The following is a 23,294-nucleotide window of genomic DNA, read 5'->3' as shown; positions in this document are numbered from 1 at the left end:
CATTTGTAAAACTGAGCCGCCTTTTTCGATTTTGCAGATTCGGTTCTAATTTTCAACAAACTGACCAAAATACCTTTATATCTTTTTCTCTCCTTTTTTTTTCTTGCGTTCTTTTTTTTTTCTCGCCGAAGAAGTCGGAGGAAGCGAAAAAGGTTCCCCCACCTCTGCCCCTCACGCCCTAGCCCGCGCACGCTCCGCCCTCCTCGCCTCTGATCCCGCTGAGGCCGTGTCACGACCCTTTTTTTTCCCCTCTCCGACCCTCCTCCACCTGCCATACTCACCGCCGCCGCCGGCGACAAAGAGGAAGTGCTTCTCGGGGCCCAGAAGCATACCGGCGAGAAAGGGGGAGAAAAATAGTTACATTCCGGCAAGGGCGATGGTTGTGATGGAGGGCAAGGGAGTGGTCGTGACCAAAAAAAATTATAGAAAGAAAGAAAATAAGAATAATAAAAAATAAAAATAAAAAAATATATTTTTTCCTACAGGAAAGATTAAAAATTATAGAAAAAGAAAGAAGAAGATGAAATTACATTGTTAAAATAAAATTATACTATTTTAAAAAAATTTTGCACTATTTTAGATGAAAGTTACACTCTTTGAGGTAAAAATTATACTCTTTGGGATGTAATTTACACTCTTTAGGCGAAAATTATACTGTTTGGGTGAAATTTATAACATTTTTTATTTTCTTCTTCTTCCTCTTCCTTCTCCTCCGTTTTCTCATCCTCCTCCTTCTTCCTCCTCCATCTTCTCCGCCGCCATCACCGTCAAGCGCCCTTCGCACAGCCGCCCCGTTTCTCTGCTGGCGCCGCCCCTCGAACAGTTGCAAGGCAAAGTAAGACGCCCCAAAAAAATAAAAGATTTGCTACCAATCATGAGTCCAAATGACAATCCATTCGCCCAAATAAATCAAAAATTAAGCAAAAAAATAATTTAAGAATTTGAGGGGGTGTTACCTGGGAATTGAGAATGGAGGGGTTTGATGATGACCATGAAGTGGTGGGGATCCCAAAAGCCCAAAGAGTATGCGGCAGAGAAGAGCATCTGGGCGGGACCCTTCGGCTCATCTTGAAAATCTTTTATGATTAGATGTGGTACTTTGTTGGTGTCTTCGCAACTCAAATTGCAAAAGTAATGATCAGATGGATTTTTATTTTTTATTTTTGTTTTCCTTCTCTTTCTGCAGGCGTGGGCGTGCTCCTCCCGAGACTCGGGTATGAGTTCAACGCCCGCGGAGAAGGGGGCGGCGTGAGGGGCGCTTGACGGCGACGGTGGCGAAGGTGGAGGAGGAGGGCGAGAAAACGGAGGGGAAGGAGGAGGAAGAAGAAGAGAATATGAAATAGTGTAGATTTCACTCAAATAGTATAGTTTTCGTCTAAAGAGTGTAAATCTCATTCCAAAAAGTGTAATTTTTGTCTCAAAGAGTGTAACATTTATCTAAAACAGTGCAAATTTTTTTTAAAATAGTATAATTTTATTTTAATAGTGCAATTTTATCTTCTTCTTCCTTCTTCTATGATTTTTTTATTTTTCCTGTAGAATTTTTTTATTATTATTCTTATTTTTTCTCACGGTTAATTTTTCTCACACGTAATATCCACACATTTCTCTACAATTTTTTCTCTCTCTATAATTCTTCATTTTAGTTTCTAACTTAAATTTACTAGCTAATTTCACGTGCAAGACACATTGTATAAAATATTAAAAATATAATATATACTGTTTAAAATTTTGGAAAAAACTAAATGCATAACTTTTAATTTTTTAAAGAAATCTATTTTTTTCAAACTTCTAATAGACGTAGATTAAGTCCCACGAAAACTTAAAACCAAACAATATTAAAAATTCGTTTACAAGTAAAAAATTCTTTAAAATAATATTAGGAAAAAAAAACTCAAAGCAATATAATAATTCAAAATCATAATAAATGGAATATGTCAATGTGCCATGCATCACGTATGATTAAATATATATATATGCAATATACAATTTATTTATTCAAAAATAATAAAATATTTTTAAAAAATTTAAAAAGATGAAATATTAACAATCTTTAAATTTTAAATAGGTTATAAAAAATTAATATGATCAAAATATATTACTATACACGAAAAAGAAGATTTTAAAAAAAGTGAATAGATTAAAAAAAATTATCTATGATTTAAAGTGCACATATTGAGAAAATGATGTATACTCGGTTTATAAAATAAAATTGAAAATCGAAACAACAAAAGAATTCTATAGATTTAAAAAGATTTGCATTTTAAAATACGAACAATACAATAATTATACGAATTTGAAAAGATTTACACTCTATTATCTATATTATTTATAAAAGAGTTAGTTTTTATAATTTTTTTTATCAAAAATGTCGTTCACATATAGGTTAATTCCTCTCTATTTTAATTAATCTAATCCATCTCTTTTAAAATAAGTTACTTACAGCCGTATAATTTAAATTTTTCTATAAAATTATAAAATTACAGTTAATCGACACCATCAAATCTGATCCAACGGTTAAAGTACAAAGTATTTGTCATTATTTCTATAAAAAAAATCTCTATTTTTTAATTATTTTAATTTTTTTGAAACTTCATTCATTACGTTCGCTATTCCATATCGTGCATGTTTTCAAAAATAAATAACTTTCTTCAGGTTTTCTCTCTGACTCACGGAAGGTCGACGTCCAGGTCAAGAATGCCTGCCACCGACGCCACCAGCGGCAAGCCCTTTGCGCTCGCCCTGAGGGGCCCTAGCTACGTCCCACTCAGTCCCACCCTAACTCTATCTCTTCCTTTCAGTCCCTCGCCCCATCAGAAAGAGATTGAGAGACCCCCTCAAGTGTAGGCAATTTTGAAATACAACCCTCAATATTTTATTTATTTTTTTAAAATCGATACCTTATCTACTTCTATTGTTTACTGATTAATTAATTTAGTGTATTCCATCTTAATGAAAAAAAAGTTTAGGAGACTCATTTGTAAATGATCTAAAAATGAGGGACCGTCATACATTTTTGTCTAAAAAATGTACAACAACACATCATTATAGATGATTTCCAAGCAGACCACTCAACTATTATTATCACATCTTTCATAAAAAATGAACGATATGATTCAAGATCGAGAAATCCCCATAATTATAAGTGACTTTGAACTAAAACCCCCTTCACTATAGGTGACTTTGAAATAGAGTCCTCAACAATTATCCACTTATTTTTAATTAATATCTTTTCGATTATTATTTTTTATAATTACTAATTAATTTAGTTTTATTTGATATAGAGCAGTTAATTAATCTATTTTCTAAAATTTATTACTTACTGTTTAGGATTTAAAAATTTTGGTTAAATATTTAGTTTATTTGACTAAATTAGTAGTTACGTGTATGTTAATAAAAAAAATTAGAAGATAAATTGCCTAAAGATGAGGGAGAGTTCGTACATTTTTATCTAAATAAATTATATAATTTTTTATTGATTAACTAGATCTCTAATGTGAAAGGTTTGCAAGAAAACTAAATAATATATAGAGAAAGGATATTCCAGTGAGATTTTATTAATTAATAATATTTTTGATACTGTTTGATTCTAAATTTTGTTTGAATTATTTTTAGTATGTAAATTGTTAAATACTTCATCTGTCATTTATTAGCGAAAAAAATTAGGGAGCTGATTTATAAATGGCCTAAAGATTAAGGGCCTTCAAACATTTTTTTATCACAATAAATGATATGATTTGTATTCATTAAAGAGGTATCAAGTATAAAATCTTTTGAATGCAAAATAAAACAGTATAAATGACATGGTCTGAATCATTTTTTGTATGAAAGATTAGCATGACTTAAATCATTTTTTGTATAATTTATATAATTAAAGGGATTTCGGATATAAATGTTATTTTTGGTCCCAAAAAAGTGGCTCTTTTATAAGTAGTATAAAAGAAAATTTTTTATGGCTAGATGTAGAGATCTAAAATTTAATTTATCTATATGATCAATTGGACAATAATTTTTTTACTATTTTATTCAAATATAATAAAATTATTAAATTATAAATATTCACAAATAATTTATTTAAAAATTATATATTACATATTAATCATGTCCGATCTTAATTATTTAAAAAAAAAAATTTAAATATATAACTTGCATTGCACGTGCACTCTGCCAGTGTGTATTTTAAATATATTTAATCTATATAGAAAAATTATAATAATAATAATATATATAATATATTAATTATTATCTATTATTATATATAAAATAAAAAATATATTAAATAGTTTTTTATATGAAAAACTATTTTTCATTTCCTACAAATCAATCACTAAACAACGTAAAACTTTTTTCCACCGAAATTTTTTTTTCCAGTTTTACGTGGAACCAAACACACCCTTATTAGAGTTACTTGTTTGCCTGTCGATTCAACGAACAAATTTTCACATTTACATGCAAAAAATTAAGTACAAGAGCAAAATTAAATATCTGTTCTTGACTTCGGTTCATGAGCACAACAGTAAGTACGTAGTATTCAATAGATGAGGAATCAAAAATCCAGAATGAATACTATATTCAGCATTTAAAATACTTTTCGAGATTCAATGCCGTCAAAAATTCATAAAGACAGCCCTTGTTTCAAAGGAGAAAAGTTTTTCATTTTCAGAATAAGGTAAAATTGCATCGTATAAAAAAAAAAAAGAAAAATCAAACTTCTTTGCTCATAGAGAACCCACATACCGACGTCCAAATAGTGCCTTAAGCTAGAATATTGTATTTAAATTATATTTAATAAGCATTTGATCCGGGATGATCAAAGTTTTGGATAATTTGCAACCATTGTGGATAAAGGGGAAGCGGTTATAACTACTTCGGTTAGGATATGGGTCGAGGAGGATTGGATTAAGTGGTATCAGAGCATTTGACCGTGGTGTATGGTGCGAACCAGAAGCGTCTACAAAGCTACCGGTGAACAACTCTCCGTCCTCGACATCTTCTGCGAGCCACCAACGAGGAAAACGAAGAGCGCATATACCATGTCTGCAGACGAGCAGATAGAGACGCCATCTAACCTTGCCGCCAAGGTTGCCGCGCTGTCTGACGACATGAAGACCGTTTTAGATTGGATTAAGACCCAATCTGCAGCTCCATCCGCAATACCGATGGAGAAGAGAAGTCGGCTCGCAAGAACTCCTCCTCCAAAGGCGCATGTGAGGCTGATGAAGGGCGCTGCCGAGGATACCTTGGGTGTGCGAGACGACAACGACTCCGACGATGACGGAAGCATAGCTCCGTCGGTTGTATAGCCCCGTCGGTTGTAGAAGGGAGGTCGAAACCGTTTAAGGTTGAGGCCAAGATCGAGATCCCCAACTACAACGGTATTGTTGATGCTGAAAAGCTGGATGTCTGGCTTGACCAACTAGAGACGTACTTCGACCTCTACAACTATAGCAACATGGAAAAGGTAACTTTCGCAAAACTAAAACTTGTAGATCATGCTTTGACTTGGTGGAAGGCCACTCTCCAAACTTCCGCTAATGAGGATTTCACCTGGAGTCAGTTTAAACGACTGATTCGCCAGGAGTTCTACCCTATGGAATATGAAGAAGAGCGATGGAAGCGCTGGCAGGTCCTGCGCCAAATGCATAACCAGACAGTGCAGGACCACACCACAGACTTCCGGCGCCGACTTCCGGTGCCAAGCCTTGGCACTTGGCATCTCCCTCAATGATCCACAGGTTTTTCGTAAATACACCGTGTGTGAAACAACCGTTGTACTCTAAAAACTTAAGCTGTTAGAGAACGGTGTTTAAACATTTTTATATTTAACACTCCCCCTCATGTCTGGGCTTGAAACTTTTTTTAATCGGCCCATGACGTGGGCTTGAATTAAATGGGAGGAAATTAATATGCTAGGAGCCTGGCGTGACTCGAAATCAGGACCTCCTGCTCTGATATCATGTGAAACAACCGTTGTACTCTAAAAGCTTAAGCTGTTAGAGAACGGTGTTTAAACATTTTTATATTTAACACCGCGGGCCTACATGAGCGCATTAATGATGAGCTTCGTCTCTTCAGTGTTCGTGATATTACCTCGGTGAGCTAAACGACCATGGCGATTGAGCGAAAGAACAAACTATCTCGCAGGGAGAAGCCATCTAGAGAGTCTATTGAGGGCTCAAAAAAGTTCAAAAAAAAAGGCTCTAAAAAGAAGGGGTCCTTTGATCCTGATTTGTACTGTGATTATTGTAAAATCATAGGACATGTCAAGGATCGATGCTGGAAGTTCCATCCAAAGATGAGACCGAAGAAGAAGGACGATCGTGGTAAACGCACAATGACAACGGCAACGACAACGACAGGATCGACAAGTGATGCTCTTACCTTAATCGGACGGATTGATCACGCGGACACTAGCTTGTCTCTGATGGCTATGCCGAAGGAGACAAGCCTGTGCCCGTCAAATCCCACTGATAAGAGAGAAGAATTGTTCACATTTCGAGTTCAAGTAAAAAATGAGGTGATCGATGCCATCATTGATCCCAGCAACCAAAAGAACTTGATCTCGGAGAATCTAGTTCGAAGACTGGGTTTGACGACCACACCACATCCACACCCATATCCATTAGGGTGGATTAACAGCAACATCAAGATGAAGATAGATCGCCAATGCAAGGTGAAGTTTGTGGTCACCAGCGTCTACATTGATGAAATGCTGTGTGAGATTTTGCCGCTGAATATTTGCAACCTCATTTTCGGCAGTCCATATCTATGGAACCTTGACGCTACTTTCTTCCGTCGTCCTCAACAATACCAATTTATTAAGGATGGACAAAAAATTTTGTTCACCACGAAGCCATTGTCAACAACTATAGACCTGGTGACCGCTTGCCAGGCCAAGGGGATAATCAACACCTGTCAAAAGTTTGCCTTATTGGTTATTCGGCTAGTTATATCTGAGGAGGCAAACAGTAAGGTATTGAGCCTAACATGTAAGGAAAGAACTGATGATATATCTAAATTGATTGGCGAGCATCAGGATCTGTTTCAAGAAGTCCAAGGACGGCCACCAAAGCGAGCCGTGGAACATGAGATCCAATTGATCAGCGATGCTCCGTTACTGAATCTCGGCACGTATCGAAACTCGGTGGTGGAGAATGAGGAGATAAAGTGACAAGTGACTGAGCTACTCGAGAGTAGTGCTATCAAACCGAGTAGCTCCACCTGTGACTTCCCGATCGTGTTGGTGCCAAAGAAAGACGGCGGGTGGCGAATGTATATCAACTACCGCGCCCTCAACAAAATCACTATCAAGAACCGGTACCCCTTACCGCGGATCGATAATCTCTAGGACCAACTGAAGCATGCTCGCTACTTCACCAAACTGGACCTGAAGTCCTGCTATCATTAAGTTCGGATCCGAGAGGATGACAGCTAGAAGACCGCGTTCAAGACTCGACAAGGACTGTTTGAATGGCTCGTCATGCCATTCGGCCTTTGCAATACACCAATCACTTTTATGTGATTGATGAACGACGTTCTACGCCCTTTCCTTGATGATTGTGTGATTTTCGACCTTGACGGCATTCTCATCTACAGTCGATCGTGGGAGGAGCATCTGGCGCATGTCAAGAAGGTTTTCATGTTGCTCGAGAAACACCAACTGCGTTTAAACCCTAAAAAATGTGAGCACGGCAAACAAAGCTTGGTGTATCTTGGGTTCGTGGTGGGCGGCGGCGAGCTTCAGATCAACCCCGACAAGGGTAGGGCCATCAAGGAGTGGCCCAAGCCCAAAAATGTGATGAAGGTGCGGGGCTTCATGGGCGCTTGCCAATATGTCTGAAAATTTATCCGACACTTTTCTGTCCTTGCTGCCCCTCTACATGCACTAACGAAGGCTAATCAAAAGTTCAAATGGAGTTCGAAATATGAGGGCACGTTCCAACTTCTACAACGAAAGATATGCGAGGCGCCTGTCCTTGCCCTACCAAACCTGCAACGATCCTTTGAGTTGGAGGCTGACCCGTCAGGATACGCCATAGGGGCTGTCTTGATGCAAGACGATGGGCCTATCGCATATTACTCCGAGATGTTCCAGGGAGCTCAAAAGAACTACCCGACCTACGATAAGGAACTCTTGGCACTTCATCAGGCGGTAAAGCATTGGTGGGTCTACCTCCTAGGCAAGGAGACAGTGGTGCACATAAACCACCGCCTGCTTCAGTACCTCCAAATGCAATCAAAATTGCAACAAGCACGTCACATGAAATGGATGACGTACTTACAGCAATTCAATCTGGTGATCAAGTATATGAAAGGAGCTCACAACAAACTAGTTGATATGCTATCATGACCATTAGTGGCAGCACTTTGCTTGTCGATATTTATGCAAATTCAGCCAAATTTTCAGGAGTATGCAAGCTTATATGCAGAAGACTCAGATTTCCAAGGAGCGCTGGCTGACATCGAAGCAAGACGACCTACTGAGTTTGTCTTGCAAGGTAGTCTACTGTACAAGGGTGCACAGCTATGTGTATCAAAAGATGGCAATCGAGTACAATGGATCCGAGAAGCCCATACCTCAAAGGTGGCGGGTCACTTCGGGCTGAACAAAACCTTACAAAATCTCTAGCGCTACGTCTATCGGCCTCACATGCAAAACGATGTGGTGCGATTTGTGAAAGGATGTGTCCTGTACTGTACATCTAAGCCCCCTAATCGAAAGGTGGGCCTCTATACCTCTCTTCCGGTGCCGACTCGTCCTTAGGAAAGTATCTCCAAGGACTTCTTAGGAGGTCTCTCGAGGACCCAACGGGGACACGACTATCTTTACGTGGTGGTCGATCGATTCTCCAAGATGATAGTACTTGCGTCGTAAAAAAAAAAATCACCGGCAAGGAAACTGCACAGCTATTCTTCCAACACGTTTGGACACATTTTGGACTACCAACCTCGATTGTGTCTCATCGTGACAGCCATTTTTTAAGCAACTTTTGACGGTCCTTGTGGTCCATGAGAGACACAAAGCTACAACGGAGTACGGCTTTCCATCCTCAAACCGATGGTCAAACAGAAGTGGTCAATTGAACAGTTGTACATCTGCTGCGAGGATATAACGCTCAACATCCTAAGACTTGGGACGATAGCCTTCCATACTTGCAGTTCGCGTTCAATCGAGCTATACACAGTTCCACTAGCAAGACTTCTTTTGAGGTGTGCTTGGGTTATTTACCACCAAGCTCATTCGACTTAGCATTCACGGTCGAACAACTGCAGACAACCAAAGAGGAAAATGAAATAGCAAAGGCACAACGCTTCTTAGAGAGCATTTAGAAAGTTCATAGCGAGGTGGAGTGACAACTACAAAAATCTCAGCAGAAATATAAAGAACGACATGATCGACATCAAGTAAAAGGCGACTTCCGAGAGGGTGATCTCGTCTGACTCTATCTCAACAAAGAGCGCTTGAAAGGCGAGGGTAAGAAACTTAAACCTATTCGTTATGGACCTTTTAAGATCCTAAGCAAACTTGGCGAGAATGCTTATTAATTGGAGTTGCCTGCATACATGAAAATGTATTCGTCGTCAATGTCGAGAACCTAAAGTCCTTCGAGCCATCAATGCTAGACGATGAACCCGGAGAAGTACTGCCATCCGTGGAAGATCTCGTGGTAGAATGCGAAGAGCGACTAGCCGAGGATACTATCCTAGAACGCATGGTCACGTCAACACGCAAAGGTGAACGTGAATTCTTCCGTGTTGGACAGAAAGGTCAAAAGCCAAGTGCCACTAAGTGGTTCACTAGGGAAGCTGGGGAAACTCAGTCCCCTCACTTGCAGTTCTAGACCCAGTAGGTGCTGGTTCCTCTTAAAATTGGGGAGCCATGATTCGGAACGATCAAAGTTTTGGATAATTTGCAACCATTGTGGATAAAGAGAAAGCGGTTACAACTACTTCGATTAGGATATAGGTCGAGGAGGTTCCAACTAATTCTGTTAAAATATGGATCGAGATAGTTCCAACTAATTCGGTTAAGATACGAATCGAGACGGTTCCAACTAATTTGGTTAGGATAAGATCGAGGTGGTTTCAACTACTTCAGTTAGAATAAGAATAAAGCTGTTATTTTCAAAATATTTTGTTCTTATCTTCTTGTAAGCCTAAAGGCTACAAATAGGAGCCCTATTGGCTCTTATAAATCATTCCAGTTTAGAGAAAATTAATATACAGACTGTTCCACATAAAAATAGTGTTCTTTTCTTTTTGTCCTCTTTAATCTAATTTCAAATATCCATCGGGGAGGCGCTGCGACATTGCTTCCTCCTCCGACGGATTCATTCTAGGCATGATGCATGTGATCCTTCTTCCTGTAGAGTTAGCTGAAGAAAAACTAGATAGAATCTGCTTCGAGCGGCCTAACAAGTTGATCGGGAAAAGTTCCGCTCTCTTCTTTACCAGGTCAGTGTCGAAAGAATCACCTGAGAAACGAGCTTTTCAGATTCAGTTGCTCAGCAAAGAAAGAAATTCTCAACAGTGCTATTTGTCATCCACACTTGCACGGTGGGATGAGAAAGCAAGAAAACCTCATGCTTTCGACACTTTGTTGATGCACTTATCACTGCAGTTACACACAGTCACCTGATTTTTACAATACGTATCACCTGCAGTTACACAGCCACCAGATTATTGCCAAGCACAGATACAAGCACTCCCAACTAGAGGTCACATTCTAACTTCCAAATTTACAGAGCAACAAAAGTCACGGCTTTAAGAACGTAGAAACCCATGTACTGATCTCTCACAGTTCGCATTCACGAGTAAACATTCGTGCACCATAGTTCTATGCGACATGTCACATGCTAGGAGTGAAGAAGAAAATGTCATCAAGCCGGTCGTTCGTTGGCGAATTTCCTCCATAGACCAACAACCCTCTCTTGCCTCCTATCTCCCCTGCAGAGAACGCGCACCACCCGCGAGGCCCTGGGTGTTCGTCGGCTTCTGCTTCGTCCTTTAACTTGATCCAAGAACATGTCTTGCTGTCCAACGCGAATGCCTCAGATGAAAACTTCCCTGCACCGAGATGCCCAAGGTCGCTCGGATCAACCTCACCTCCATATATGATCACATACTTCCCAATACTTGAAGTACAAAACACGCTGCGTGGGCTTGGCTTATTGCCAGTGGTCTCCACCAGGTCCCATTTCTCACTAACTAGATCGAAGCAGTGCACGTCATCGAGCTCCGCTCCAGAAAACCCATAAACAACCCAGATTTTCTCCCCTGCAACAGCCAGCCCAGGGCCGCCCCTTGGGCGACAGCTGTCGCCTGGGGAAGGGTATTGGATCCATTGCTTATCATTGGTGTCATACGCCCAGAGATCATTAAGCCGTCCAGCATTACCACACCCACCGAATACATACACCCGCCGGTCGTCAGCCGCCATTGAATGATAGCTGCGGTGGGGTGGGCCCGCATCACCAGACGAGATAAGTGTCCACTCATTTGTGTGTGTCTCGAAGGAATAAAACTCATTGAGCTCCTTGTGGTCAAAGTCACGACCACCAAAGACGTAGATGGTGCTGCCGATGGAGGTCATTGTGACTCCAACACGGGGAGGGGGGACATCGCCAATGACATCAGCAACAGACCATGTGTGGTCATCAAGGTTGAAGATGTGCATCTTGTTATCCACAGGCACACGAGGTGAGAACTCACCCCCGAAGGCGTAAGCCTTGTGCCCCACAACTGTAATAGCATGAGAGCTTCTTGCTCCGGGTTCAATGCCTTTTTGTGCCAACTGAACAAGTAATATGAGCACTAATCAGCATTTATATATATAAACACACACACACACACAAACACACATAAATGGAGTTGAGCTAGTATAGTATTTATGGTAAATGACTAGTGTTTACTATCAAAATTTTAGAACTTGGATCCATATAAGGTAGTAAACTCTATTCCTCTATCATCAATCGTAAGTTTATTACCTAGTACTGAACTCATTTCATATATATATGTAATGAGTTAAGTTAGATTACTATTGATAGTAGAGGAATAGTGTTTGCTATCAACTTTCTGGCGCTTGGATCTGTACTACTACAACCACCAAAGCCTATACACTAGGCATCTAAGGGCTAAAAGGTAAATAATAAACACTATTTTTGTACTATCAATTGTATTCTAACCTCATTCTATATATAATAAAGGAAATTAAAATAGCAGACATTTACGTAAGTCGCTTAGAAGACATTTTATGGGCAATGTACTGATAACAACCCATTTACTGCAAAGAAAATTTGATGCCATGGATAGACTGATAACTCTTCCAAGTAGTATGAGTTTATAATAGATGTACAACCATAAGCAGAGAACAGAAACCTTGCAATTAGCAAGTAAATATTTTTTGACTCACCAATGTTGACCTAGAGCTTAACAAACAACTTAGTCCTACTAAGAAAAAGAAGAGATTATCTTCTGAGTGGAAATCTAATGAATAGACGGTGACTGAAGTTCCTCCCAAATGTACTTTTCTCAATTAACAAGACTATGAAATAAGAGTAGAACCAGTGAACAGCAAAGAGCATGATTCTTATCAGGAACCATTCACATCCAGCCTCCGCAGGTGCTTGCAGGGGCGGAACCAGAGAATTTCTTTAGCAGACACAATAGATGTCAGATTGAACAAAAGACTTACTAACAAACCAGAATATGAATGTTCAATATGAGCCGTGTCCCTCATATTTTGTTTTCTACTTAATATCCTTCCATTAATTTAAAATTTTGATGATTTGGCAAAAATTTATTCTCAAAGTGAGATGAATACTTCTGATTAACTGTTCTATTACAGTTTAATTAGTATATCCTTTAGTTAGTTGAAATGAAGGAAGCCAATAGAAATTAAATTAGAATTGTAAGTAGGGGCATGATAGTAATATATGTATAGGTATAAAAGAAATTCCAATGACTAAGCAAATATTTTAAACTGGAGCTTCATGTTATGGAGACTCCGAAGCACAGTTAAGCTTCCTTTCAAGCCAAAAGATATAAGAACTTTGTTTCCAAAGTTATTAATTCTCAGGTGAAGAAGCTGTTTGGGAAGCTGGACCAAACATAATAATTATTGGGCATTTAACAAACACAACAGAGCAGCATCAATATCTTCCAGTTGACCAATTTAGCTTACAATATTTACTTACAGTAGTTTATATGACATGCGAGAGTTAGACATAATTTTGCTCTTGAAGAATGGCGACTTCCCTCTCCAACTCGGGTCAAGTTGAATATTGATGGCTCTTTCACTCGTGAGGAGGAAGTAGATGGGATATGATATGTTGCACGCACTAACAATGGAAATATATTACTTGCTGTAGGTGCTCCTGTGAAGGCTAACACACCGCTCGAAGCTGAAATTAAAGCTGTGTTGTTCGCCCTCAAAGCAGCAGAACTAAATAGCATTTGTAAAGTATGGCCGAAAATGGATAGTAACCAACTTGTGAAGATGATTCACAGAGGCTTGGAACCACCTTGGACACTACGAAATTCAATTCGGGATATATGCTATGCGACAAAAAATTTTACATCATTTGAAGTTTCTCATGTACCTAGAACTATAAATGCTGGTGCTGATTGGTTGGCTTACTTTGGTAGAACTACTCATACCTTTTTTGAGTGGAGCGGATCAGGACCTCCTGATCTGATCTACCTTTTGGATAAGGATTTGAGAGATACGCTTACAACCTCCTAGTGTGGTTATTGTATATTTTGTTGAACTTTTTGTTTGGTTAATGAAACTTATTTTACAAAAAAAAAAAGAACTGTATTATTCCAACTCCGTTGAAAATCACTTATTTCCAATATGAGATCATATCTTTATCTGAATATACACATAGAGAGAGTCTGGCTACTATACTATCGATAGTATCAAACTCTTAGTATTATCGAGTCTTCTGCCGATAGATCTATCCTTTGATCATTTCTACCCATTAGATAAATACTATTCAATCAATCATCCACTCAACCCTAGGAGACCACTATCATCCTAACAGGGGACTACTATCATTCTAACCACACATCTTTTTATCCAATGGCCGAAAACTCGATAGTACAAAGCGATCAGTACTATCAAGAATATAGTAGCATAATTCTATATATATATATATATATATATATATATATGAATGTCCCATGGCCAGCAACAACATAGAAATATACAATCAAGTTTACTTCTAGATATTCAACCACCTTTTCGCAGAAGTTCAGCACCAAGAGATCCAAAAAAGCCAAAGAAACAAATTTTTTAGTGTATAGCCAGAGACTATGCTATCTCTCTTGGAATTATGAGTATCTTTAATTTTCTCAACCACGTTGATGTCCCTATTACTTTCTTTAAGTCATTGTTGCTTTCCTTGCTCTAGACTGTCTCATTGCGCAAAAGTGACAGGTAATTTACGGCTATACTTAAATTGCAAACCAAGAAAATATGTTAATTACTCCATTGCGCATAGTTCACATCATTAATTGGGTCTTCGGATATGGCTTGCTTGACCTTGGGTAGCAAAATCGGGACAATTTAGAACCACTGAACTGTGCTAAACGAAGAACTTAATAAATACAAGATACTAATAATAGGAATTGGACTGGAATACTATTAATAGTATTTGGGCTCTTTTACTATCGAGTTTTTAACCCTTGAATGAAAAATTATAGGATTAGGATGATAATGGTCCCCTAGAATTTAGTGATGGTCCGTCCCCTTAGGGTTGAGTGGGTGGTTGGTTGAATAGTATGATCTAAAAGATGGAATTGATTAAAGTATAGATCTAACGGCTAAAAAATCTATAACAAAAGAGCTCAAATACTATTAATAGTATTCCTGCTCAACTCCTAATAATAGTATTAATATAACTTTGTTAGATATTTTGAGCTGAGAAAGCTGTATTGATTTGCATCACCATGGGTCCATCTTGTTCCCAATAAAATTGGCTAACTAAAGCATGGTTGAAAAATGGAGAGGCTTCAATTGACTTGTGTCAGATCGAGCTGTTGGAAATACGCAACCAATTCACTTAAAATGTACAGTCACAGCACTCACGGATCTCGATTGTGACTCGGCCCAATTTAATCTCACACCATTTCGAATATGACTCAGTGCCAATCTAGCCTCCCGCCATAAGGCAAGATGCTGAACCCTTTAAGCCAACAACTTGACGGTTTTTTTGTGATCAATTTTGTACCAAAAATCAGGACTTCAGACGTTATTTCCGTATTACAGATCAAAGTAAAAATAAACAATTGATGCTCTAATCATACAAGCTACGCGGCCAGCAAATCTACTAGATTTGCTTTGGTAAATAATAGTCCCATATTGGATACACAATAGGGAAGCTTGACCAGTATATAATGCGGAGGGTATCTTTATCTATCAGCTTAAGATTTTGGGTTTGATCCGTGCCCTTTAACATGGTTTCATACAGAGGAAGCAATATAAATCTTAGACCATAGTCTGAATTTCTTTGTGAAAAAAAAAACATGATCATAACAATCAAACAATCCAAGAATATCTCAAACCCCCTCTTGCCAAAATCTGTTTTTCTTTTAAAAAAGTTAAGAATAATAGAGAACCTATCTATCTGTAAAGATCTTGTTCATCTAAGTCACAAAAGCTCAAAATGGTTTTGGGGGAAAAAAATTGGCAGGGTTAATTACACAAGACATAGCCATCAAAGAAGGAGAAATTAGATTTAAAAGTTTAAAAAAAAAAAGAAAAAAAGGAGTAGGAAGACGGACCTTAACCCAGTTCCCAGCCATTGCCGACGGAACTCTTGAGCTCTCTCTCTCTCTCTCTCTCTCTCTCTCTTTCAGTCTCTCTGTACAGGTATGCGGGAGTTTCCATATTATATAGTAGTTGAAAAGGACATTATTAATACAGCATGATCATACAATTTTCAGTAAAAAAATTAAGTAAAGTAGATGTTACCTACACTCATTTTGGATGTAGATTTTATACTTTATTCATTTCGATAGAAATCACTCCCACTGATATATATCCCAAAAAAAAATTGTGAATTTTGTACTTTCTCTCTCCTCCGAGTGCCAATACTAGATTCTTGTTTTATTAATTTTTTTACACTACATTACAAAAAAAAAATCTGATAAATACTTTTTTTTTTACTTTCCTTTTCTGACTTTTAAAAATTTATATTTTAATTTTTTAAAATTTTAAAAGTACTTTTAAGAGTATGGCATTAATGAAGAATGCAAAATGTCCGAATTATTCTTTTTTTTTATCAGAAAAAAATAAACTTTAATATACTTATGTTATTTTGGGGAGTATTTTTTCTAGAAATTATAAGAAATTAACGAAATAGCTATGGAACATTGACGGAAGGGGGCTAAATGCAATAGTTTGAAATGTTGAGGAGGGTAAAATATAAATTTTTAAAAGTTCGAGAGAAAAAAAAAAAATTTATAAGGTAATATTTTTATAATTTAACCTTTTTCAATACTTAAAGTTCAAATAGACTTTATAAATCCTAGAACAAGGTGATGTATACTAGAGGTGTCAACAAGCCGAATACGAGCGAGCTAGGCCGGTTTGTGTTTGGCTCGTTTCATAAACAAGTCGAATACGAGTTGGTTCGTTAAAGTATCGAGTCGAAAAATTCAGTTCTTGTTCGGTTTATTTATTAACAAGCCGAACACGAGCTGGCATACGAACAATAAGTTAAAAAAATTAAAAATAATATCTATAGAAAATAAATTTTTTAGTTATTATTTATTAGATTTTGATGTAATTGTTGAAACTTTACATATAAACGAGTCTTTTTACAATTGAATTGGGCTTTATATTTATGTTGGATTAAAAAACAAATTATAAACATTTATATTATATATATATATATATATATATATATGAGTCCGGCTATGGTGCTTGTAAAAGTACCAAGTATTTGGTACTTGTAAATTTTTTACCGTTAGATCTACGCCTTTGATTATTTTCACCCGTTAGATTATATTATTCAACCAACCACTCACTCAACCCTAGGGGGCCTACATCATCTTAACCGCACATTTCTTAATCCAATGGCTAAAAACTTACAAGCACCAATGACTTGGCACTTTTAAAAGCATAGGAGCTCAATTATATATATATATATATATAATTACTTATTTATATATATAAATATATCACATATGTATTCGAGCTGTTATCGAGCCGAATACGAACGAGCTAACCCTAACTCATGTTTGGCTCATTTATTAAACAAGCTGAAAAATTCAGCTCCTATTCGGTTAGTTTATTGAATCTCGAACTCATTTCAAACTAAACGCGAGCTCACTTGCGAACAACGAGCTGAATTGCCTCCCCAAGTATTTACCGGTTGCAGTTAAGAATAGGATACACTACCAGTAAATGAATGCGCGAAGAACCCTCAACTATAGGTCGATTGGGGATTAGACCCCTGAACATTTTATTATCATTAATATTCTTATTTTTTTTATTTTTAATTTTTTTTATCAAATTTAAATTTTACTAATTTCTTATACATTCGCTGAATTTTACCGTGGTATACACTTTTGGGTTAAAGAAATAAACATTTTTATTAATAGTTAATAATTAATTGTTAATAAACTATAACTTTAATATAATTATAAATTCAATTGGCTAACAAAACTAGGATCAAAATTAACGAACCTGCGGAGGGTTCAAAGATGAAAAACGTACTAGAATTATGATCTAACTTGATTTGACTATCCATCTTCAAAATTTTTTATTTTACTATCTATTTTTTTAATTCTTTTTTTTTTTAGCTGTTTGATGACTTTTCTGAAGTTCGAATTCAGAATTTGGATGAAGAGTTTATTTTAATAGGCTTAGTTAGAATATCTTACGATATACTCGTGATCATATCCTGATTAAAAGCAAGAGATGCTTCCAAATTAATTCTGTACTAGAAGAGTTATCGAGTAACCAAAATTAAATAGACAAAAAGATTAGATATCAAAATTAAAAGTTTTAAAAATTAGATAATCGAATCAAAATAAATAAGAGCTCCAATAAGGTCCACAACTTTGCTCAAAAACAAAATTAAGTTCCGGGATTAGCCGATAAATATCATAGAGTTGAGGGGGTCTGATGCATGTTTATTGAACAATGCTACCTGTCCATTCCAAAAGAGGTGTAAATGTTACATCCCCTTAATCCAATAATAAATAATCACAATCTTTCAATTTAGTTGATTTTATGAACAGTATTGGAGAGTGTAAAATTTATAACTTTTTTTGAAACATATAAGTGGAATACTTTTTATTTTATTCCTCTATTTTTTGAAAACTACATAATTGTCCATAAGGATCCTGGAATTAACCATGCTGACCCCTGGGCGCTCCCTAAGGCACAGGGCTTTATGGCATTAGCGTAAAGAGGGAGGAGTAGTTGAGTGATTAATTTATTCATACTTATCAGGACGTCACGAAGGAAAATACTATTTATATATATACTCCCTACCATTCATCTATAATGAAATAAATTTTATTATGAAATTTGTTGAGTGAGGTGTACATATACCTTCTTTGGGACGTATAAATAACATTGCTCCGGCGTGAACTAACGCACTTTTATTTGTTTGTTTGTTTGTTTGTTTATTTGTCGTGTTAGAGATAAGATATATTATGCTAGAGAGGAGGAGGAGGAGGATAGCACCTATGCAATTAGGTAGAGGTGGCAACGCTTGAGAGCCCATTGAAATTAACAAAAAATAAATAAAATATGTATAAAACATATTAAAAACAATCCACTTGAAACATTATAAATTGGTGGCGAGCAATTACGCATGAATAAATAAGCTACGCCAGAGTTCATATCTTGCCTAGTTCGTACTTTGGGATGAAAGGCTTGCTTTTAATGGACAATGTAAGCATTTTGTAATGTTAAGCAGACGTAAGCTTAATATATAACTTAACTATACGTGAGAAATTTCAACAAAGGTTGTTTAATATAATTTCCAACTGTGTATATATATAGCTGATCACCGGGCATGCTCTAAGGTAGAGTTGTCAACGAGCCGGACACGAGAGCTAGGGGCAGCTTGTATTTGACTAGTTTAATAAATAACAAGCCGAATATGAGCTGGGTTAGATTGTCAGCCCCACTACTAAGCAATAAATTAGGTTGTTAGCCCATAACTGGATTAAAAGTTTGAAGCAAATTTAAAAATTAAAATTCTAATCTAATAATTTAAATTCATAAAATATAGGTCTAGTGATCGAGGGGCTCAAAATCAATAATTTTAACAACCGTAGTGAGCTGTTTGCAAGTTTAACGGTATAGAAATATTTAAATCATATGAAATTTTGATAGAAAATTTTTTATATTATATAAAATAAGATCAATATCTTTAATCTAAAATTTTAATGTCGTATCATCACATTTTGTAAGATTTTTATTTTCAGCCATTGATTTTAAACCATTTCGATCACTAGGCAAATAATATTGAAAAATTGTAAAATTTATCTTCTAGGTACATATTTCAAAGACTCTAGATCAAATCTAACGAAGTCGATCATCAATTCGAAAGTTCCAACATTGCAAACGACTTGAAAGCACGGAGGGGTTTTGTGCTTTCAAAAGCATACCAGCCTTACTCTCTCTCTTTCTCTCTCTCTCTCTCTCTCTCTCCCTCTCTCTATCTTTCTCACTTTTTTTTGGGCCAATTTGCATAAAAAATTCACAAATTTTCAGCTTTTGCAAAATTAGACCACTATTTTGGATTTTATAGATTCGGTTCGAATTTTCAGGACACTGACCAAAATACTCTTATTCTCTTTTCTTTCTCTTCTTTTTTTTTCTCTCTCTTCTTTTCTCTCTCTTCTTTTTTTTTTTTACGCCATTATCGTCGAGGCCATGGACCTCTGCACCCTTGAGCACATCGTCGCACTCAACACCGCCCACCTCCCCCGCGACTCTGCCCTCCTCCTCTCCCACCTCGAGCCCCGCTTCCGTGCCCTCAAATCCTTCCTCGTCGCCAACAATGGCTCACCGTCGCCCCTCCATCGAACCAGGAGCGCCGCAGCACCCCCTAGCCAGTTGAGCCCAAGACGTCGACTTCTACGGGGACAGATCCTACTGTTGTCGCAGGGAAGAGTTCGAAGCCAAATTCCCCATCCGGGCTCTCTCCGCCCCCTCCGATCACGCTGCGGAGCTCGCGGAGAGGCGGAGCCTCCCCTTCCCTCTCCCCCTCGCCATCACGGTGCCACTCATCGATGTGCTGCTTCGCGTTCTCGCCCAAGAAGTTGACGGTGGCGTCATTGCCGAAGAGCGGCAGCGGCAGCGGCGGCGGCGGCAAAGGGATGGGGGATTTGGGGATTAGGGATTGGGGACTGGGAGAGTAATGAGAGGATCATCGCGGAATTGATGGAGCAGAGGCGAAAGCTGAAGAAGGCGCTGCAGGAGTAGGCGACAGCGCGAAGCGAGGTCGCGAAGATTGTGCGTTTGGCGAAGCCGGCGTCGGCGAGGATGAGCACCTTCGCCATTGATGATGATGATGATGATGAGCTGTTGAGTGATGAAGTGCACGGTCATTGAATCCCATTGATGGAGCTCTAAGGCCTAATGAAGAATAAGGAGGAGAGAGAATTATACATATGAGAGTTGAGCTTACACTATTTATACTATTTAAATGGTGTAAAATAGTGTAAATGGTGTAAAATGGTGTAAGCTAAGCATTTTACACCATTTACACCATTTACACCATTTTGGAAAAGCTCCCCTCGTCCTCCTCATGGCCCGCATCCCTCGTCCTCGCCGCCTCTGACCACCACTCCATCCAGCGGCGGCGGTGGCGCTCGAGGCAGAGGTGGAGGCGACGACGGCAAGAAGGGGGCTGCCGGAGAAGGGTCGGCTGGTGGAGGCGGTAGTCGTTGCTGGCCCGCTGCTGCATACCCTCCTCCTCACCGGCCCGCTTCTCCGCTGGCGCCACCCCCGGGCCCCCTTGCTTGCTTTCGAAATCCCCCCTATCGCTGCCTCCCTCAACCCCCCAACACCAAAGTCAACAACATCAACATCACCGACCCTGACGCCACGCCCAAGCCTCCACTTCGGGCGATGGCGTCGACGTCGTCCTTGCCGGAGAGCAATGTGTGCGAATTACAGCAGTGGTATCACCATACCGGTAGAGGTGAAGGCGGAGAGTCGGAGAGAAAAAAAAAGCGTAAAAAAAGGAAGAGAGAGAAAAGAGAATAAAAGTAGGCCAATTTGCATAAAAAATCCACTTATTTTGGGCTTTTGCAAATTCGGGCCACCTTTTTCATTTTTGCAGATTCGGTCCGCTTTTCGTCCGCCGGACCAAAATGCCCCTCGTATACAAAAGCCGCTCGCGTATTCCTCGACATACGTATACTACCCTGCCCTACGGTCTGGCGCGCATTAAATGCGCCATTTCCGCCTTACGGAATCTCGCTCATTTCTCAGAACCCGGACCACATCCGCCCCTCTATTCGCCGGCCCCGTTGTTTGCTGTTCGGCTTTAAGACTTTAATACAATTTCTCAAGATAAATGACAAAAACTGCACTCCCCGCAACAGGGATAATAGTGCAACGCAAAGTAGCAACGCGAGAAAAAATGGTGCAACTGCCCTTCTAACAGTGCAACTGCGCTTCGGCACTGCGCTTCCTCTTGCGGGGAACGCCGTTGTCGATTCACCTCCTTCACCAAAGGTAGTGTCTCCGTAAAGGGGAATGCATCTGAAGAACCCATATTTAAACAAAACGAATCGTCGGCTGACCAACCCGCAGGTGCCTCTTCGCCTCACTTAACCGAATATAACGTACACGTCACTCTTCATGCCTGCCGCTAGCATTAAATGCGACAGGGATTAACATAACACGTCACTCTTCATGCCTCCATAACTAGTCAAAATTTTACTTATTTTATTTCATAATGTAATCTTAAGCTAATAGTGCAAATGAAAGGGTATGGGGGTCATCGATAATACTGGGGTGGAGTGGGAGGAGGCTCCACGACGTCTTTATCGCCGCCGCCGCCGTGTCGCTTCACCTCAATGCGCCAGGAATAATAGTACAACGCGAAGATTCTACGGCAGCAGAAATGGTGCAACGACCAGTCTAACAGTGCATCCGTAGCTCGTTCCAGTACAACCTGTCCATAACTAGTCAAAATATTACTAATTTTATTTCATAATGTAATGTTAAGCTAATAGTGCAAATGAAAGGACATGGGGGCCGTCGAAAATACCGGGGCGGAGTGGGAGGAGGCTCCACCACCTCTTTATCGCCGCCGCCACCGTGTCGACTTCACCTCTGCGCGCCAGGGATAATAGTGCAACACGAAGGTTTTACGGCAGGAGAAATGGTGCAACGGCCCTTCTAACAGTGCATCCGTAGCATCGTTCCAGTGCAACCTCTCCATAACCATTCAAAATTTTACTTATTTTAAGCTAATAGTGCAAATGTAAGGACATGGGGGCCGTCGAAAATATCGGGGCAGAGTGGGAAGAGGCTCCACCACCTTTTTATCACCGCCGCCGTCGTGTCGCTTCACCTCTGCGCGCCAGGGATAATAGTGCAACGCGAAGGTTCTACGGCAGGATAAATGGTGCAACGACCAGTCTAACAATGCATCCGTAGCCTCGTTTCAGTGCAACATCTCCATAACCAGTCAAAATTTTACATTAGGAAGCTTTCATGCACTCTTTTACCGCATTTTGTATTATCGTCAAAATCAATGAATATTTTTATACTATATTAATAAAGAGATCCCTTTCTTTACATTGTTACGTCGTGGATCTAAATACATTTGTATAATTCATTATTTTGTTGCACCGCGTTGAGCATTATTACACTATTACAGCCGATTTTGCACTATTACTTCCGTCCCAATATGCCATTCATTGGCTGTTTAACACGATTAAAAAGTGCAACGCGTTGTAAATAAGCTCAACCATGTTCGTTTTAGTAAAATAATATCGTAGTAATCATTCAATGGTTTAAAGTAATGGTGCAACGACCCGAACCTTTGTTACAGTGCAACTTTTCCGGAGGAAACTTCGTTGTATCCGCCGGTGTTCCTTCGCCTCACTTATCTGCCACCGCCATCTTCGCTCACCCACTCGAGTATAACGTTCACATCAATGTACTTACTCTGTCGTAATATTTAATGCGACTGGCGTGTGAAACGCTATTCGCCATTGCCGGTGTTTGCTGTTCGTTTCTCGTTGTTGTCTGTTTGTAGTGCTTACATTTCATGTTTTGTATGGATTCTTACGCTGTTTCCTGA

At 38.8% G+C, this 23,294-nt stretch overlaps 1 protein-coding gene across 1 annotated transcript; it reads right to left on the bottom strand.

Moving 5' to 3' along the window:
- LOC109709602 (nitrile-specifier protein 5) lies at nt 10,522-15,893 on the bottom strand. The gene is made up of 2 exons (XM_020231906.1): nt 15,787-15,893; nt 10,522-11,794 (listed from the first exon to the last, which is right to left on the bottom strand). The coding sequence occupies exons 1-2, from the start codon at nt 15,805-15,807 to the stop codon at nt 10,850-10,852; spliced, it is 966 nt and encodes a 321-aa protein (XP_020087495.1). The 5' UTR covers nt 15,808-15,893; the 3' UTR covers nt 10,522-10,849.

This window comes from Ananas comosus, linkage group 4 (assembly GCF_001540865.1).
Source record: "Ananas comosus cultivar F153 linkage group 4, ASM154086v1, whole genome shotgun sequence".
Taxonomy (NCBI): Eukaryota; Viridiplantae; Streptophyta; class Magnoliopsida; order Poales; family Bromeliaceae; genus Ananas; species Ananas comosus.
This window is presented reverse-complemented; position numbering and strand designations above follow the sequence as displayed.

Coding starts and splice junctions, on each gene's coding strand:
- LOC109709602 (XM_020231906.1), bottom strand. CDS start 15,807: ATGGCTGGGAACTGGGTTAAG. Junction 11,795..15,786: donor TGGCTGGGAACTGGGTTAAG/GTCCGTCTTCCT, acceptor TTACTTGTTCAG/TTGGCACAAAAAGGCATTGA.